The sequence below is a fragment of the Vitis vinifera genome, chromosome 12 (assembly GCF_030704535.1).
Source record: "Vitis vinifera cultivar Pinot Noir 40024 chromosome 12, ASM3070453v1".
In the NCBI taxonomy this organism is placed as follows: Eukaryota; Viridiplantae; Streptophyta; class Magnoliopsida; order Vitales; family Vitaceae; genus Vitis; species Vitis vinifera.
Genome location: NC_081816.1, coordinates 9447590 through 9468609, shown reverse-complemented (window position 1 = coordinate 9468609; position 21020 = coordinate 9447590). Strand labels below are relative to the sequence as shown.

General features: G+C 33.3%; 1 protein-coding gene across 1 annotated transcript; it reads left to right on the top strand.

Annotated features, from left to right (window-relative positions):
- Positions 1–1002: 1002 nt before the first annotated feature.
- LOC100240895 (alpha-1,6-mannosyl-glycoprotein 2-beta-N-acetylglucosaminyltransferase) lies at positions 1003–3245 on the top strand. The gene has a single exon (XM_002268607.5). The coding sequence runs from the start codon at positions 1789–1791 to the stop codon at positions 3100–3102; it is 1314 nt and encodes a 437-aa protein (XP_002268643.1). The 5' UTR covers positions 1003–1788; the 3' UTR covers positions 3103–3245.
- Positions 3246–21020: the final 17775 nt, after the last annotated feature.

Genomic DNA, 21020 nt, shown 5'->3' with positions numbered 1-21020 from the left:
AATAGGGGTTCTATAGAGATTAGTAACTACAATTTTAAAATACAGTTTCTAAATATGTAACTTTAAGATGTGATCTCTAAATTTGTATTAATATTAGTTTAGTTAAGATGTAGTTTTCAACAAATATTTTGAAAGAAATCTGGAAGGTGGAGTACATGGCAAGAAGAGGTTGTTATGAACATTTATTTCAAAAATAGCACTTCTCTCATGAGGAGGAACCCTTTGAAACCAAACTCAACTTTACCAACAAACTTTCCATTATTCCACCACATCACCTTCTTTGACAAGAAATGTATCATTAGGAACATGATTTTCGCAAGGCCATTTTCCATGGAAAGCAAGGGAGAACACATAGAAGGTAAGGTAAAGTGGGTGGCTTTGAACTTTGAAGTCACACAATGAACCATACTACCAATTTTGCTGGTTCCTTGATGGGTAAGCCGATTGACCCATCATTGTATTCTCCTCTCATTCCACTCAAGAAAATGCTAATGCCCCCCTCATCATTTTTATCTTTTCTTTTTCTTTTTCTTTTCCCTCTTTATGAAAATTCCTACTAGCCACTTGCACCAAAACATCATGAAAAATTTATATTTAATAAATAAAATTTACTTTTATCTTATTCCATCATCCCTTGCTTTATGCTCTCTCTCTTTCTTACAATGTAAAATAATGAAATAATTCTCAATTTAAAAATCTAACTATTTTTTATTAAAATATTTTTATTTATTTTTTACAAAAATAATATTTTCTTTTAAAAGCTACTTATAAATAAATCACATTTGTATGAAAAAAAAAAGTGATTACTTTTTAACTTTTTCATTCCTTTTAATTAATTAATTCTCTAAACTAACATTTCTTTAATTATGATTGATATAATAAATTTGAAAAATAAAAATCAAATTTATTACCTTAAAATTTTAAATTCATTAAAATAAATCATGGTGGTGAAATATTTTTAATAAGAGAAATGCCATTTCTTTCATCACTTTTTAACCTTTTTTTTTTTTTTTTTCATTGTCACTTGCCCATATGTCAACCACTTATCAATCAAAATTTGATATTATGAAGCTGCAGCCTTCAATTTGATAAAAAAAATTCCAAAAAAAAAGAGATTATTTCTATGCAGAGATGGAATCTGATTGATGGATTGAATCCCCATATCATTATGAAATTATTTTGCATTCAGGGCTTCTCTTGAAGTTTCCGGATTTAGAACTCCAAACTCTTATTAAACTATCAGATAAACTACAATTTTCCATTTTCAAAGTCTTTTGCTGACAAGTATCCCGGGAGTCTTCCTAGTCTGTTTTCTGCTGTGCAGACTCGGTCAACCATGTAATCTCCTCCGTTGATCTCGCAGATTTATCACGTTTCAAAGCTTAAAGATCAGACTTTTTGAGTACCCATTTGGGGTTTTTCCTCTTCTGATCTGTGATATGCATATAGAAGAGGACCTTGTTTCTTTTGTTCATTTGATTTGCAGCATCTGAGGGCTGGGGTTTCAGGTTTGAGTTCAGGGATTCAATCTGATGAAGCTTTGGATGCTTCAATCTCACTGTGAGGGCAGTTTTGGAGGTTTTTGACGCTTACCCTTTTGCTCATTCAATCTCTTCTCAAACGGGTTGGTGCTGTTTTTCTTATTATTGACTGCTTGATTATCAAGTTTTGATTTTTCTTTCCTTGGAATGGTGGGTTTTCTGGTTTTTTTTATGAACTTTGAAGCGGTAGAAGCTGCAACCATAACTGCCCCAGAACGGTTTTGAGGCTTTGTGTGTTGTCGGCTTCATGGCTTCCAACAAGAAACCCAGAATCAGATATGCAGCTCTTCGCAGATTCTTGGCTGTGGTTTTGATTACTTTGTTAGGCGTTTTTCTGTTGATTTTTCTCCTTAGAACGAATTCAATTTCAAGTTTTGTTGATGGGCCTCAGGATGAAGAAGTAGATGAAGGCTACAAATTGAATGATAGCTACTCCCATTATAGACAAATACTTAATCTTCCTAAACAGAATAAATTGTCAATTAGATTGGACAAGCTCAACCAGATGCCTCCTAGAAACATAGATCTTTATCCAAATCTAGCTAAGGATCATATAACTATTGTCCTATATGTTCACAATCGACCTCAGTATCTCCGAGTTGTAGTTCAGAGCCTCTCTCAGGTAGTGGGGATTAGTGAAACTTTACTTATTGTCAGCCATGATGGGTATTTTGAGGAGATGAACAAGATTGTGGAAGGCATTGAGTTCTGCCAAGTGAAACAGATATTTGCTTCCTACTCTCCCCATGTCTTTCCCAATAGCTTTCCTGGTATCTCAGCAACAGACTGCAAGGATAAGGATGACCCGAGAAAGAAACATTGTGAAGGAAATCCTGATCAGTATGGGAACCATAGGTCACCAAAGATTGTGTCATTGAAGCATCATTGGTGGTGGATGATGAACACAGTGTGGGATGGATTGGAGGAGACTCGGGGTCACTCGGGTCATATTCTTTTCATAGAGGAAGACCACTTCATTTTCCCTAATGCATATCGCAGCCTGCAGCTACTCACAGCTCTGAAGCCAAAGAAATGTCCTGATTGCTATGCTGTGAATTTAGCACCATGTGATGTGAACTCCAAGGGAGAAGGATGGGAGAATCTGATTGCTGAGAGGATGGGAAATATCGGCTATGCCTTTAATCGGACTGTGTGGAGGAAAATCCATAGGAAGGCTACAGAATTTTGTTCTTTTGATGAGTACAACTGGGATATAACAATGTGGGCTACAGTTTTCCCCTCATTTGGTCGCCCTGTTTACACACTACGTGGGCCAAGGACTACTGCTGTTCACTTTGGGAAGTGTGGTCTTCATCAGGGCCAGGGGGAGAGGGGTGCTTGCATTGATCATGGCTCGGTGAAGATTGATGTAGAAGACATTGATAAGGTTGTCAACATCAAACCAGAATGGGGAGTGCATGTGTATAAGAAACAGCCTGGGTATCAAGCTGGGTTCAAAGGTTGGGGAGGCTGGGGGGACAAAAGGGATCGTGAATTGTGCTTGAATTTTGCTTACATGTATCACTTGCGCGACTATCCATCTCCATCTGCAACGAGTTGAGGTGCCTTGTGAGATCCTGGATTCTTCTGCTGAGTAGTTTAGGAAAGGCATAATTAGCAACTGGTTGTTTGTAACATCTTGTAGGATTTCTCATATTATTTTTCCACGATATCGCATAAATGAAATCTGATTTTTCTTCTCTATTGGGCAAATTTGTATTGGTTTGATGTTCTTGAGCTTCTGCTTTTGCAAGATTGACCATATCGCTATTCTGATTAATTGGTGCTAGGAATTTTGTTTAGCTCTTATTAGCATGTGTACAAGTACACTTGGTTTTCTGCAAATAGATCTATGAAGAAAACAGTTACTTTTTTTGTGCGTGTTTCTTTTAGCTTGAATCCATACTTTCTAGGCATTTGGAGGAATGAGCTGATCGTTGTACCTTAGTGTGTTTTAACTTAGGTTGGTTAAGTTGGTATGATTTGTAATGGCCCTCAACCTCTCTCGCATAGATATTGGTCATAAACGTGTCTACGCTTTAAATCATATTTACACGGTTCAGAGGAGTTGGGGAACATTTCTGCCATGCAGGCCATACTTAAGAGAAGTTCGCTGTATATATGTATAATGATAGGAACATCTTCCCTTATACAATATGGGATCTCACATGTTTAACACACCATACATGAACCATTGCCCTATGAGAAGTAAGAACCAGGAAGACCTAGGCTATGTTTGGATCTGTTCTCAAGAACAGCTTTTTGGTTTTTAGAAAAAAATATATGAAAATATGTTCGGTTGTTAATTGTTCCTAAAATATGTTTGTGAGGATTGGTTTGAAAACAAAGTATTTTTTGAAAATATATTTTAATTGTTTTCATTTGTTTTGTTGGGATTTTTTTAAAAATAATTATATAAATATGGAGAATGATTGAAAATAAAACACAACATATGAAAATTATTTTAGAAAAAAAATATTTGAAAACACATGAAACAGATTAAGAACGTTTCAAGTTTTTGTTATAAATAAACATATTTTTAAAAACTATTTTCTAATAATGGTTTTCAAAATCATTACCGAAAATATACTTGGTTTTGCTGGTTTCCTCTGTTCATTGTCCACCTTTGATTTGTAAAATAAAAAATAAAAAATAAAAAAAATAAAAAAATAAAAAATAAAAAATTGAGTAGACCCTCAAAAGCAGGCAGTGCAACCATAAGTTTGGTAAGGGTGGGGGGAGTTGGGAGTTGGGAGCTACCTACCAGCAGGGCCGCAAAAGGCAGGCTGGTTTTGTAGATGGTCCAAGCTTTGAAATGGGATTCCAATGAGTGGTGCAAGACTGGCTAACAGCAGTAGGATAAGCACTGACCGGCCTCATTGACATACCTTTGGAGGCACCACCACCACACTTTGTCTTTAGTGCTCGGTGGCCTCAGGCCATGTGGCACCACTTTGATCCCCATTTCCCACTTCCCAGGCTCTGCAGCCATGGATTAGGCAATTTGATTTGAGGGCTGCTTTTGTTATGGGCATGATTGTTATAAGAAAATCTCATTCTTTTCCTCTCACGCTTCAGAGAAGATATAAGAAACAGGGAAAAGTATGTGCCCCACTCATTTGAAAAAGAAATAGTAATCCTTCATAATTAATTTGGATTTTATGATGAAGGCATCATTTATATTATTGAAAGTTACACAGAATCTTAATTATTTTTAGATTTATATGTTAATTTGAATTTTATTTTGTGTTTATTCCACATGTGTATACGAAAACATAATTTTCCTTTAAAAAATTATTTAATTAAATAAGTATATCCCAGTAATTTCTTCTACTTCTCTTGTCTTAATTAATATTTTTATAAAAAAAATTTATAAATATAAGTCAAGTTTATTTAAAGAATCAGTTATTAAATACTATTTCAAAAAATATTATAAATGATTTTTCAAATTTTTAAGAGCGTTTTCTAAATTTTGTTGAACGTTTATTTTACTCTTTTTTTTAAAAAAAAAAAAAAACACTTTTTATATTAAAAATGTTTTCTAAAAATATTGTCAAACAGAAATTTAATAAGCGATTCTTCTAAAAATAAATCTTTAGAAAAACATTAAAATTTAAAATATTTTAGAATAAAAGTTTGACAATGTTTTTATTTGAAGTGTTCCCTCTAAAAGTATTTTCGGGAGAATTGTAAAAGTTTTTTTCAAATTTTATCAAATATCTAATTTATTTTTTGAAAATGTTTTTTATGCTAGAAGTGTTTTATAAAAGTATTGTCAATAATCATAATTACTTTGATTTGATCATATATTTGTTTAATCCTTCCTATTTTAGGACTAATCAAAATGGATAAGATAATATTTCATTATTGTTAATACTGAAGTAACGAATACCACCACATTAATTATAATAAATGTTAATTAAGTATTATTTATGACTTCCATTAATACTCATTAATGGAAACCATTAATGTTATTTATGAGTTCCATTAATATTTATTAATGGGAATATTAATGGAAGTCATTTGGAAAGCCTATAAAAGAGCTTCCCATCCCCTCCCTAAGTAAGAAAGAAATTTCTCTTCTTCTCTCATTCTCTTTGTCTTTTATTCTCTCAACTCTCTTCTTTGACTCATTTTTACCATTATATATATATATATATATATATATATATATATATTGTTAAAGTAATATATATTTTATCTCTACTACTTTGACTTGTGTTGCATTTATCATCATTTCACAACACGTTATCAGCACGAATTGCTTTGAAGGTAATTCTCGTATCTTAAAATTGAAGTTATTTATATAGAATAAAATTTTACATATTTATATTATTGTTGATTTGTTTTGTTACATATTCTTAAAAGTTATAAATAAATTATTTGATTTTGTTTATAATCAAAGTTATACCAATGTTATCAATTTATTATAACTAATTCTAATAATATTGTTTTGTCATATATTTGAAATTATTTGACAATGTCGAATCTCACAAAACTTGAATTTGTGGCACTTGACATTTCGGGCTATCTATCTTGAATCCTTGACGCTAAAATACATCTTGATATAATGAATCTTGGAGCTATGATCAAAGAAGGAAATCAAGCATCCTTGCAGGATCGCATAAAAACACTGATTTTCTTTCGTCGTCATCTCCATGAAGGTTTTAAAAAAATGAACTTTTGATGATAAATCACAGTCTCGTCCAACTAGATTTGAATCATTCCCTGAAGTGAATGCAATATCGTCCCAAAATCGTGGACATGGTTGTGAAAGAAATCCCCAAACCATGGTTCGTATGGTAATAATTCCTAAAATTCTCATAAAAGGAAAGCCTCATTGCACCACCAGAAGTGGAACAATTCTGAGGCAAAACAAGAAAATGGGAAGTGTTTACAAGATAAACCTCCTAAGAATCATGAGAATAATTGTTATAGATATGGTATGAAGGGACATTGTTCGTGTCACGCCCCAAGACCCACTCAAAGGGCATGACGGTCATTTCACACTTCAAACTCGAAGGCTTACAACGTAACCTGACCCAAACAATTATCTTGTAATCGAAAGTTACCAATTACCAAATACCTGTTCAAAGTAGCGAAACAAAATCTAAAATCCTCAAAATTCGATTTTGTTAACTAAAACATCCACTATCCAAAATCCATTGTCCAAATATTTGCAAACTTAAACAATTCAAGTACTAAAACATATTTCAAAATCTCCAAAACTCAACTTTGAACTAACATAAAATTTAAAGGATCAATATCCAAATAGATTCCAAATACCAAAAGATCCAAATGAACATAACTAACAATTAAACAAAATCCAATATAAAATCCTAAGTCAAATCCTAATGATGACCATTCCTCAACCTAGCCATCACTCCTCACCCGAACTAAGGATACTTGAAAAGTAGTCAACAAATAGGAATGAACTCACAACCCAATAAGGAACATTAATGCAGTCCATGAATCAAATATTTCAAACTCACTTGCAAAATATGAGATATTGTAATCAATCATTCTCATAAACCTGTGAGTTAATTTTTATTTTTTTTGCCAATACATTCAAAATTTCTAACTATATGCATTTATTTCTGATTCAAACATTTTTATATCAAATTCAGTCAAAACATTCCACTAATTTATTTACTTTGGTCATCAAACATCAAAGGGTGCCCAGTTAGGTGGAACTTTTCAAATGGGTGGCTAGCCTCAAATTGTTCCTTTAAGGTGGACGGAACCAAACACTACTAGTACTAGTAACCTCTAACCAAAACCCCTAGAGGCTGGGGTTCAAATTAATTACATTCCCCATCAAGAAATGTAAAGGTAAACTATTATATCCCATTGACAATGGCCAAAAGTCAACTATTATATCCCGTTGACAAGGGCCAAACAAATCAGAGTCAAATATTTATTTCATTTATTCAAATTTACAACATATAATATCTCTACATTTATTTGTCAAAAACAAAATATAACTAACATACTTTTCATGCAAAACAGGTTTGATCCATGCATATAACGGAATATAACTTAAACGTTTTCAAATAATGTATATATATATATATATATATATATATATATATATATATAAAATTGTTTAAAAAAAAAATTTTAACAACTGCACTAATTTCCCTTACCTCAAATAAGCATTCCAAATCTTGAAAAGTTTGGTCCCAAAATTTACTTCTCACCTAACATAACAAAAAGGTACTATCCACACTATTGACTATTCATTTAAAATAGGTTTGGGAATCCTACAATTTATTTATTTATTTTTTATTTTATTATTATTATTTTTTTAAGTCAATATTATTATTACAAAAATTATTTTCCAACTTTTTAACCAATAACAATTTATCCTCAATAATTTATTTCTCTTTCCTAAACTAAATTGAATTTCCTAAAAATATTTATTTACAATAATCTCTTTCATCACTTTATATAAGAATTTATTTCTTTAATTATTTATTCCAACTTTTCCTATGACCTACTTCATATTTTAATAAGATTATCCCACAATCCTCAATATATCCTTTTTCTTTTCCGCCCTCAATATTACAAGTCATTGACTTTTCAACCACATAACCAAACCCACACACAGTATGTCTCCATGATCTCCGCATTTTCTTTTTAATCACTATTCTACCACATGTTTTTTTTTTTTCTTTCAAAACCTCACTTTCCACACCTATCCTACCATCTCCAGCACACACCAACCATTAAACATTAAATAAGAAAACATATACTCCACACCCAACGGATCCACACATTCCCATTGTTGTTTATTTATTTATTTATTTTCCTTTCAATCTAAAGCCTCCACAAACGACTTATTTATTTATTATATAAATCTAAAATTTCTTTTCTTCCTCTGATTTTTTTTTCATTTCAAATTTATTTATTTATTTTTCTATTCCATTGAAATTTTTGAAATTTTCCTATCTTCATCAATAAATCAACATAAACTTACAAATTTTCAAACATTTTGATCTAAAAGTTAAATAAACAAACCCTAACCTAGATTTAGATTTTCCAAAAAATATCTAATGTGTTTGAAATTAACTAAGGAATTTAAAATATTAATCTAGAGGTTATAATCTTACCTATAGAAATCTGTTCTTCAAACCCTAAAATCCGACTCCAATCTTACGTTCTCAAAAACTCTTTGCGAACAGAAACGCGATTCAGAAAAAAATAGGAAGAACAAAATTCTAATTTATACCTAGGGTATTATTCATAAAATTACCTTTTCACCCTTTTTCCATTTTAGTAAAATAAATAATTAATTAATTTAATATTATTAATATTTCCTAAATTGCCCCTAAAAAAAAAAAAAAACTTGGGCGTTACAACCTCCCCTCCTCTAAACTTGACATACTTGAGTCTTGAAATAATTGAGGATGATTTTCTCTCATATCTTCTTCTAACTCCCAAGTGGCCTCTCGGATACTATGATTGTTCCACTGGACCTTTACCAACTTGACAATAGCATGTCATAGTACCTTATCCATCACATCCACAATTTGAACGGGTACCTCTTCATAGGTCAAGTCCTCAGAAATTTGAATAGGCTCCAACTCCACAACATGAGAGGGATCATAAATATATTTCCTCAAGGTCAAAACATGGAATACATTATGAATCTTAGATAGACTTGGGGGCAAGGCCACTTTATAAGCCAAAGTGTCTACTCTTTCTAATACCTCAAATGGTCCCACAAAATAAGGACTGAGTTCCCTTTTCTTCCAAATCTCATTATAGACTTCATAGGTGAAACTTTCAAGAAAACATGATCACCCACCTCAAACTCCAAATCTCGTCTGCGATTATCAGCATAACTCTTCTGTCTACTCTGTGCTGCTTTCAATCTTTCCTTAATTAAAGAGACATTTTCAATAGTCAACTGCACAAGTTCAGGCCCCAAAAGTTTCTTCTCTTCAACATCATCCCAACAAACAGGAGATCGACATCTCCTACCAACAACGCCTCAAAAGTTGTCATCCCAATGCTAGCTTGAAAGCTATTATTATAGGCAAACTCCACTAGGGGCAAATAATCATCCCAATTACCTTTTAGGTCCAAAGCACAAGCTCTCAACAAATCTTCCAAGACCTGAATTACCCTCTCTGATTGACAATCAGTCTGCGGATGAAAAGCAGTACTAAAACTCAACTTAGTACCTAATGCTTTCTATAAACTATGCCAAAATCTGGAAGTGAAATGAGGATCTTTGTCAGATACTATAGAAATAGGTATGTCATGCATTCTCACAATCTCCTTAATATAAAGAGAAGCCAAACGATCCATAGAAAAATTAACTTTCATAGGTAGAAAATGAGTAGACTTTGTTAATCGATCAACAATCACCCAAATTGCATTATTGCCCCTTAAGGTCCTTGGTAACCCAGTCACAAAATCCATAGTAATATGTTCTCATTTCCACTCGGGAATAGAAAGTGGTTGCAAAAACCCTGTTGGTCGTTAATGCTCAGCTTTCACTTGTTGACACACCAAACACTGAGCCACAAATTGCGCAATATCTCGCTTCATACCTGACCACCAATAATTCTGTCTCAAATCTTTGTACATCTTTGTCCCTCTTGGGTGGATCGCAAGCCTAGAACAATGAACTTCCTCCAAAAGCTCTCTCCTTAAGTCTCCATCATTTGGGACACAAAGTCTAGTCCTAAACCTCAAAATCCCATCATCTGATAAAACAAAGTCAGGCTTACTGCCCTTTTTAACCTCTTCCATAAGTTGCACTAAATTCAAATCATTCTTTTGTAGGGCCTTAATTCTCCCAACTAAGTTTGGTTGCACTCTAAAGTTCGCCACAAGAGCTCCCGAGTCCAAAACTCTCATATGTACTTGAAAACTCCTCAAATCTCCCAATAATTGCCTCTGACAACCTCTAATAGCTGCTAAAGAACCAACAGATTTCCTGCTTAAGGCGTCAGCCACAACATTCGTTTTCCCTAGGTGATATTGAATAATGCAGTCATAGTCTTTAAGTAGTTCAATCCACCTCATCTGTCTCATGTTCAACTCCTTTTGGGAAAATAAATACTTCAAGCTCTTATGATTTGTGAATATCTCACAAGTTTCACCAAAAAAAAAAATGTCTCCAAATATTAAGTGCAAAAACCACTGCAGCTAACTCCAAATCATGAGTAGGATAATTTCGTTCATAAGGCTTCAACTACCTAGAAGCATAAGCTACAATTTTCCCATGTTGCATAAGAACACAACCCAAACTCTGACGAGAGCCATCACTATACACCACAAACCCTCCTGAGCCTGAAAGAATAGTCAAAATAGGAGCTGTCACTAATCTGTTCTTTAACTCTTGGAAACTACGTTCACAATCATTATACCACTCAAACTTAACCCTTTTCTGAGTCAACCTGGTCAAAGGTAGGGCAATCTTAGAGAACTCGTCAATAAACCGCCTATAATAACCAGCCAGTCCTAAGAAACTTCGAATCTCTGTCACGGTATTAGGTCTTCTCCAATTTGACATAGGATCTACCTTTCCAGGGTCAACAAAGATGCCATTCTTGGTCACCACATGCCCAAGGAAAGAGACTTTATCTAACCAGAACTCACACTTCTTTAGTTTAGCATATAATTGCTTATCTCTGAGAGTCTGCAATACAATACTCAAATGGCGTTCATGCTCCTCACTACTCTTTGAGTACACCAAAATATCATCTATAAAAACTATCACAAACTAATCTAGATAGGGCTTGAATACCCTATTCATTAAGTCCATAAAAGTAGCAGGTGCATTAGTCAAACCAAAAGGCATAACCAAAAACTCATAATGTCCATATCTAGTTCGAAAAACAATCTTAGGTACATCCTCACTTCTAACCCTTAACTGATGATAACCAGACCGAAGATCAATTTTAGAGAACACACATGCACCCTGAAGTTGATCAAACAAATCATCAATCCGAGGAAGGGGATACTTGTTCCTTACCGTCACCTTATTCAACTCTCTATAATCAATGCAGAGTCTCATAGATCCATCTTTCTTCTTTACAAATAAAATAGGAGCTCCCCAAGGTGAAACACTAGGCCTAATGAAGCCCTTATCTAACAACTCCTGAAGTTGAATCTTCAACTCCTTAAGCTCCATAGGTGCCATCCTGTAAGGGGCCTTAGAGATAGGAGTTGTCCCTAGTGCCAAATCAATGGTGAACTCCACTTCCCTCTCTGGTGGCAAGCCAAGTAGATCATCTGGAAAGACATCAGGATAGTCCCTTACAATGGGTATGTCTTTCAACTTTAAATCACTTTCCTCATTCACAACATAAGCCAAAAAGCCTTGACAACTTTTCCTAAGCAAAGAACTAGCAGCAATGCTAAGATCATACGCAATGGTTTGTCTACATGCTTCCCCTCAAAACTAAAATCAGGCTGACCAGGAATGCTAAACGTCATTTTTTTCCCAAAACAATCAACAGATGCATGGTATGAAGCTAACCAATCCATTCCCAAAATCACATCAAAATCCCGGAACTCAAGAAGTACTAAGTCAACTATCATCTCTCTATACCCAATCATCACACAACAATCTCTAATTATTTTATTAACCACAACAAAATCTCCCAAAGGAGTAGCAACAAATAAATCAAAGTCCATGTTATCAATCGGCATACCAACAAACCAGCAAAAGATACAGAAACAAAAGAGTGTGTTGATCCAGGATCAATTAAGGCTCTAGCAAATAAGGTGTGGATTCGAAGAGTACCTGTCACTATATCAGACGTAGCTTGAGCATCTCTATGAGTCATAGCAAATACTCGCCCTTGAGCCCTGCGTTTTTGTCTATCTTCTTTATTCTCCTCCTTAGGCTTCCCAAATACAAACTTCCTACTCTCTGGACAATCCCGAACCATATGTCCCTGTTTTCCACAACCAAAGCAAGCTCTTGTCTCTCTATAGCATAGTCTACCCCCATGCTTTTTGCCACAAGTTTCACAAATCCCATCTAAATTTTGTGTCGTTTTTCCTTTATTCTGATTTCTACTTGGAGCAGACCTCTTATGTGCTTGGTTACTATGAGCACCATCATTTCTATTCCTCTTCCTTTGTTGTTCCCTATACTGGTGAAACTCTTCATTATCCTTCTCTATAATAAGGGCTCTGTCTACCACCTCTGAATAAACACTAAGCTTCAGAATTGATATCTTATTCTTCAGATAAGGCTCCAGTCCATCCTGAAACTTTATTGTTTTTTCCTCCTCTGTAGCAATCAACTGTGGGGCAAAACGTGATAGTTCGGTAAACTTAGCCTCATACTGGGTCACAGTCAAATTCCCCTGTTCCAAACGGACAAACTCTCCCACATTTTGTCATCGAACACTATCAGGAAAATACTTCTTATAAAAAGCCTCCCTAAACTGTCTCTAAACAATAGGTCCCTGATCATCCAAAAGCCTTTTAGTCATGCGCCACCAATGGTCTACCTCTTTGTCTAGCATAAATGCTGCATATGAGGCTTTTTGCTCCTCAGAACAATCAATGACATCAAAGAATTTCTCTATCTTCATAATCCAAGCCTCTGCCTCTATTGGATCTGAAGTACCAGAAAAGTAAGGGGACCCAACTTCTTAAAGTCGTCAAAGGAGCTACCTCTAGTAGATGAGGATTGTCCTTGACCATTATTTCCAATAGCTCTAGCCTGACGCTCAACCAAGCTAACCAAAGTCCCTAAATATCTATAAAGCCCTTCAGTACTCATAAGGGGCAAAGCCTCAGGTGGAGGAGGTATATCATCATTAGCCTGACTGTTTTGGGAAGATGCAGGTCTCCTTAGTGGCATAATGTCCTATAAAGCAACAGGTATAACTAAATTAGTCACTAAGAAGTCAAATAAGCAAATTAGAATTGTAAGGAATAAAATGAATCAGACTAGATGAAGTTGAAACTTAAACTAATGCGTCACTCATCTATTCCCAAAGGTAAACTAAACAAGTTATCATCAAAATCACAACCTAGTGCTCTGATACCACTCTTTTACGCCCCAAGACCCACTCCAAGGGCATGACGGTCATTTCACACTTCAAACCCAAAGGCTTACAATGTAACCTGACCCAAACAATTATCTTGTAATCGGAAGTTACCAATTACCAAATACCTATTCAGAGTAGCGGAACAAAATCTAAAATCCTCAAAATTCGATTTTGTTAACTAAAACATCCACTATCCAAATCCATTGTCCAAATATTTGCAAACTTAAACAATTCAAGTACTAAAACAAATTTCAAAATCTCCAAAACTCAACTTTGAACTAACAGAAAATTTAAAGGATCAATATTCAAATAGCTTCCAAATACCAAAAGATCGAAATGAACATAACTAACAGTTAAATAAAATTCAATATAAAATCTTAAGTCAAATTCTAATGATGATCATTCCTCAACCTAGCCATCATTCCTCACCCGAACTAAGGGTACCTGAAAAGTAGTCAACAAATAGGAATGAGCTCACAGCCCAATAAGGAACATTAATGCAGTCCATGGATCAAATATTTCAAACTCACTTGCAAAATATGAGATATTGTAATCAATCATTTTCATAAACCTGTGAGTTAATATATATATTTTTTTTGCCAATACATTCAAAATTTCTAACTATATGCATTTATTTTTTATTCAAACATTTTTATATCAAATTCGTTCAAAACATTCCAATAATTTATTTACTCTGGTCATCAAACATCAAAGGATGCCCAGTTAGGTGGAACTTTTCAAATGGGTGGCTAGCCTCAAATTGTTCATTTAAGGTGGACGGAACCAAACACTGCTAGTACTAGTAACCTCTAACCAAAACCCCTAGAGGCTGGGATTCAAATTAATTACATTGCCCACCAAGAAATGTAAAGGTCAACTATTATATCCCATTGACAATTACCAAAAGTCAACTATTATATCCCATTGACAAAGGCCAAACAAACCAGAGTCAAATATTTATTTCATTTATTCAAATTTACAACATATAATATCTCCAAATTTATTTGTCAAAAACAAAATATAAAATTCTAACATACTTTTCATGCAAAACAGGTTTAATCCATGCATATAACGGAATATAACTCAAACGTTTTCAAATAATGTATATATATATATAAAATTGTTTCAAAAAAAAATTTAACAACTACATTAATTTCCCTTACCTCAAATAAGCACTCCAAATCTTGAAAAGTTTGGCCCCAAAATTTACTTATCACCTAACATAACAAAAAGGTACTATCAACACTATTGACTATTCATTTAAAATAGGTTTGGGAATACTACAATTTATTTTTTTTATTTTATTTTATTTTATTTTATTTTATTATTTTATTTTTTTAAGTCAATATTATTATTACAAAAATTATTTTCCAACTTTTTAACCAATAACAATTTATCCTCAATAATTTATTTCTCTTTCCTAAACTAAATTGAATTTCCTAAAAATATTTATTTACAATAATCTCTTTCATCACTTTACATAAGAATTTATTTCTTTAATTATTTATTCCAACTTTTCCTAGGACCTACTTCATATTTTAATAAGATTATCCCACAATCCTCTATATATCTTTTTTCTTTTCCACCCTCAATATCACAAGTCATTGACTTTTCAACCACATAACCAAACCCACACACAGTATGTCTCCATGATCTCCACATTTTCTTTTTAATCACTATTCTGCCACATGTTTTTTTTTTTTTTTTCAAAACCTCACTTTCCACACCTATCCTACCATCTCCAGCACACACCAACCATTAAACATTAAATAAGAAAACATACACTCCACGCCCAACGGATCCACACATTCCCATTGTTGTTTATTTATTTATTTATTTATTTATTTTCCTTTCAATCTAAAGCCTCCACAAACGACTTATTTATTTATTATATAAATCTAAAATTTCTTTTCTTCCTCTGATTTTTTTTTCATTTTAAATTTATTTATTTATTTTTCCATTCCATTGAAATTTTTGAAATTTTCCTATCTTCATCAATAAATCAACCTATACTTGCAAATTTTCAAACATTTTGATCTAAAAGTTAAATAAACAAACCCTAACCTAGATTTGGATTTTTCAAAAAATATCTAATGTGTTTGAAATTAATTAAGGAATTTAAAATATTAATCTAGGGGTTAGAATCTTACCTATAGAGATCTGTTCTTCAAACCCTGAAATCCAACTCCAATCTTACGTTCACAGGAACTCTCTACGAATAGGAACGCGATTCAGAAAAGAAGAGGAAGAACAAAATTCTAATTTATACCTAGGGTATTATTCGTAAAATTACATTTTCACCATTCTTCCATTTTATTAAAATAAATAAATAATTAATTTAATATTTTTAATATTTTCCTAAATTGCCCCTAAAAAAAAACTTGGGCGTTACAGTTCGCGTACCTGTCGTATGCCCAAACATTTGGTGGACCTTTGCCAAGCATCAATAAAAGCAAAAGGAAAAGAGATAGATGAACTTTAGCGATGGTGATGGATTGGACCTAACCTACTATGACGTTGATTTATTTGGAGGTCCCAATGAAAAAATAGACCATTTAATAAATGATGAGAAGATTAACATTGATTAATGTTACTTTATATATCGAATAATATATTATTCTGTCATTTGATTTTCTTTTATTATTTACATTATGCCTTGTTTTTTTAGTTATATCTGAAATCTATGTGTTATTTAGTCTCAAGATGAATAAGGATGATGTATGTCTTGTAAACTATGCAACCACGCACACAATTTTTCGAGATAAAAGATATTTCCTTAAATTGACATTAATAAAAGCTAATGTAAGTACCATATATGGTATTACAAACTTAGTTGAAGGCTCTGGAAGAGCAAACATAACACTACCAAATGAAAATAGATTCCATATAAATGATGCTTTATATTCTAGTAAATCCAAAAGAAATTTGCTCAATTTTAAAGATATCTATAGAAATGGATATCATATTGAAATTATGAATGAAGATAATGTAGAATATCTTTACATTACTTCCATTATATCTGGCCATAAGCTTATAATGGAAAAACTCTCGACTTTCTTCTTTGAGTTCTATCATACAACTATAAAGCCTATTGAATCATATGTTGTCGTGAACCAGAAGTTCAACGACCTAAAAGTTTTTGTCCTTTGGCATGACAGGTTAGGTCACCCAAGGTCTTCAATGATGTGTTGAATAATTGAACACTCACATGGGCATCCACTAAAGAACCAGAAGATTCTTTCACCCAATGAATTCTCATGTGCTGCCTGCTCACAAGGTAAATTGATAATCAGACCATCTTTTACTAAAGTCATATATGAGTCATTAGTCTTTTAGAAAGAATACATGGGGACATATGTGGGCCTATCCATCCACCATGTGGACCATTTCGTTATTTTATGATCTTAATAGATGTTTCTATTGGGTGGTCACATGTTTGTCTCCTTTCTACACGTAACATTGCCTTTGTTAGACTCCTTGCAAAAATAATAAGATTACGAGCACAATTTCCAAATTATCCAATTAAGACAATACGTCTTGATAATGCTAGCGAATTTACTTCTCAAACATTCATTGACTATTACATGTCAATAGGGATAAATATTGAGCATCATGTTGCTCATAATCATACCCAAAATAGTTTAGCAGAATCCTTCATCAAACGTCTGCAATTAATAGCTCGATCATTACTAATGAAAACCAAATTACCTACTTCCGCCTGGGGACATGCTATTATGCATGTTACAACTTTAGTTCGTATTCGACCTATAACTTACCATGAATACTCCCCTTCACAACTTGTGCTTAGAAAACAACCAAATATCTCTCATTTATGAATATTTGGTTGTGCAATATATATACCAATTGCACCTACACAACGCACTAAAATGGGTCCCTAACAAAGACTTGGGATTTATGTAGGTTTTGATTCTCCATCTATCATAAGATATCTTGAACCTTTAACAGGCGATGTTTTTACAACCCGCTTTGTAGATTTTCATTTTAATGAGAATGTTTTCTCGTCATTAGGGAGAGAAAATTCGATTCCTGAAGAATGATGAGAAATTAGTTGGAAGACATCTACTATGACCCATCCTAATCCTCATACAAATCAAAGTGAACTAGAAGTTCAAAGGATCTTTCATTCGCAAAATCTTGCAAATCAATTACCAGATGCATTCATTGATACAAAAAAGTGACAAAGTCATATATCCCGGCTGCAAATACTCTAGCACGAATTGATGTCCATGTAGGACAATTAACAAATGAATTTAAGATACGCCTGAAGCGTGGTAAACCTGTCTGCTCAAATGATGTAACTCCCCAAAAAATGAGAACCCAAGAAAAACTTGGCACTCTAGAAGAGACCATCAAAATGACTGATCAATTTAAAATTGATAAATCTATAGCCCCAGAAGAGGCAAAAATAATACAAAAAGCCCCTGAAGAGCACATATTGAACAAGAAACCCCTGAAGAGGCATAGGTACCTGAAAATTGTGAGATCTTAGTAAGTTATGTACACACGAGAGAAAAATGGAATTGAAATAATATTATTATTAACAATATTTTTTCTTTCCAAGTAGCCTCCGATATCAAAAGAAATTATGAAGATCTCGAACCACGAAATATGGAAGAATGCCGATATAGAAATGATTGATCAAAATGGAAAGAAGCTATACTGGCAGAGTTAAACTCATTAACAAAACGAGAAGTTTTTGGACCTGTAGTCCAAACACCTAAAGATGTAAAGCATGTTGGGTACAAATGGGTATTTGTACGAAAGCGTAATGAGAATAATGAGATCATAAGATATAAAGTGCGATTAGTAGCACAAGGTTTCTCGTAGAGACCTGCTATTGACTACTAGGAAACTTACTCTTCCGTCATGGACGTAATCACATTTCGTTTTTTAATTAGTTTGGTAGTCTCAAAATGACTGGATATGCGTCTCATGAATGTTATTACAACATATTTATACGGATCCATTGATAATGATATATACATGAAAATCCCTGAAGGATTTAAATTGTCTGAAGCAAATAGTACAAAGCCTCGTAGCATGTACTCAATCAAGTTACAACGATCTTTGTATGGATTAAAGCAATCTGGACGCATGTGGTACAATCGTCTTAGCGAATACTTGCTAAAAGAAGGGTATGTGAATAATCCTATATGCCCATGCATCCTCATTAAGAAATCAAAAACCGGATTTGCAATTATTACAGTGTATGTTGATGACTTAAATCTTGTTGGAACTCCTGAAGAGCTCATAAGAACAACAAATTACTTGAAAAATGAATTTGAGATGAAAGATCTTGGAAAAACAAAATTTTTTCTCGGCCTGCAGATCGAGCATTTTCTAAATGGAATTTTAATACATCAATCAACATACATTAAGAAAGTTTTGAAGCGTTTTTATATGGATAAAGTGCATCATTTAAGTTCTCCAATGGTTGTCTGATCACTTGATGTGAAAAATGACTCATTTCGTCCTTACAAAAAAGATGAAGAATTACTTAGTCCTGAAGTACCATATCTTAGTGTTATAAGTGCACTTATGTATTTTGCCAATTATACACATCCAAACATTGTTTTTTCTATCAATTTATTAGCAAGATACAATTCTATTCCAACTCGAAGACATTGGAATGGTATCAAATATATATTATGTTATCTTTATGGAACTACTGATATAGGTCTATTTTACTCAAGGGAATCAAAGCAACAATTGTTTGGATATGCAGATGCACGATATCTTTCAAATCCACATAAAGGTAGGTCACAAATAGGATATTTGTTTAATTGTAATGGTACTACTATTTCATGGAGATCTGTCAAACAAATAATAGTGGTCACATCATCAAATCATTCAGAAATACTAACAATTCATGGAGCAAACTGTGAATGTATATGACTAAGATTTATGATCCAACATATTCGGGAATCATGTGGACTCTTCTCTATCAAAAGTGACTCGACAATATTATTTGAAAATAATGCTGCATGCATTGCACAAATAACAGGGGGTTATATTAAAGGATATAAAATTAAACACATTTCACCAAAATTCTTTTATACACATGAACTCTAGAAGAGTGGTGAAATTGATGTGCAACAAATACGCTCAAGTGATAATCTAGCATATTTATTCACAAAATCATTGCCAACCTCAACATTCAGGAAATTAATACACAGGATTGGAATGCGTTAACTCAAGGATATCAACATGAAGGGGAGTATGCTTGTAAAAGGGTGTTAGTATGCTATACTCTTTTTTCCTTCGTCCAGGTGTTGTCCTACTGGGTTTTATTGACAAGGTTTTTAACGAGACAGTCCTAACATACCAAGAGCAATTTAAAGAATTATAAGAATATTGTATTCTTTTTCCTTCGCTAGGTTTTTCCCATAGGGCTTTTTACTAGCAAGGCTTTAATGAGGCATATTCTTGAATGTAGTGGACATCCAAGGGGGAGTGTTATAACTGAAGTAATGAATGTCACTACATTAATTATAATAAATGTTAATTAAGTATTATTTATGACTTTCATTAATACTCATTAATGGAAACCATTAATGTTATTTATGAGTTTCATTAATATTCATTATTGGGAATATTAATGGAAGCCATTTGGAAAACCTATGAAAGGGTTTTCCATCCCCTATAATATGCATCCCTAAGTAAAAAAGAAATTTCTCTTTTTCTCTCAACTCTCTTCTTTGACTCATTTTTACCCTTATATATATTGTTAAAGTAATATATATTTTATCTCTACTACTTTTGACTTGTGTTGCATTTATCCTCGTTTTATAATAATTATTTTATTATCTTTATTAATATACTTTTAAAGCCTCGTTTAGAAGAACTTCACATTATTGATGGTAACGTTAGGTCGAAGTTAAAACAAAAGTCATGGTTTTTATAAAACAATATTAATATTCTCAAAGTTTCAATAACTATGAATTTTTTTTTATATTGCTTCCAATAAAAATTTTCCTTTTAAAAAAAAATATATATATTTTTCTAAGGTTTATATTAAGTTTTTTTTTTTTTTAATCATAAGATTTCGGGATCCAAACAAGTTCTAATTAATATGTTCGATTAATTATCAAACCCATTTACTTAAATTATCATGGTTTTAAAAACCGGACCAGACCGGCCGGTCCGACTGTTGGTCGATCACGATTCCGGTCCAGTCCGGTCAATGGGCCGAAAAATGGTCAAACTGGAATTGGACCAGTTAAGCCGATGGTTCGATCGACGAACTGGATGAACTGTCCGGTTCAATTTTTTATTTTTTATTTTCCCCCACCCCACTTGCAAAGCCACCCCGCTGGAAAAACTCTTCTTCTCCGTCGAAACCCTCCCGGTAACCCCGTTGGAACCCTCCTTGTCCCCACGCCGGAAAAGCCTTGCCAGTAGGACCCCCGCCACTCTTGCAAAGCCAGCC

Excerpts from the sequence above, each read along its gene's own strand:
- LOC100240895 (XM_002268607.5), top strand. The coding sequence starts at position 1,789 with ATGGCTTCCAACAAGAAACCCAGAATCAGATATGCAGCTCTTCGCAGA.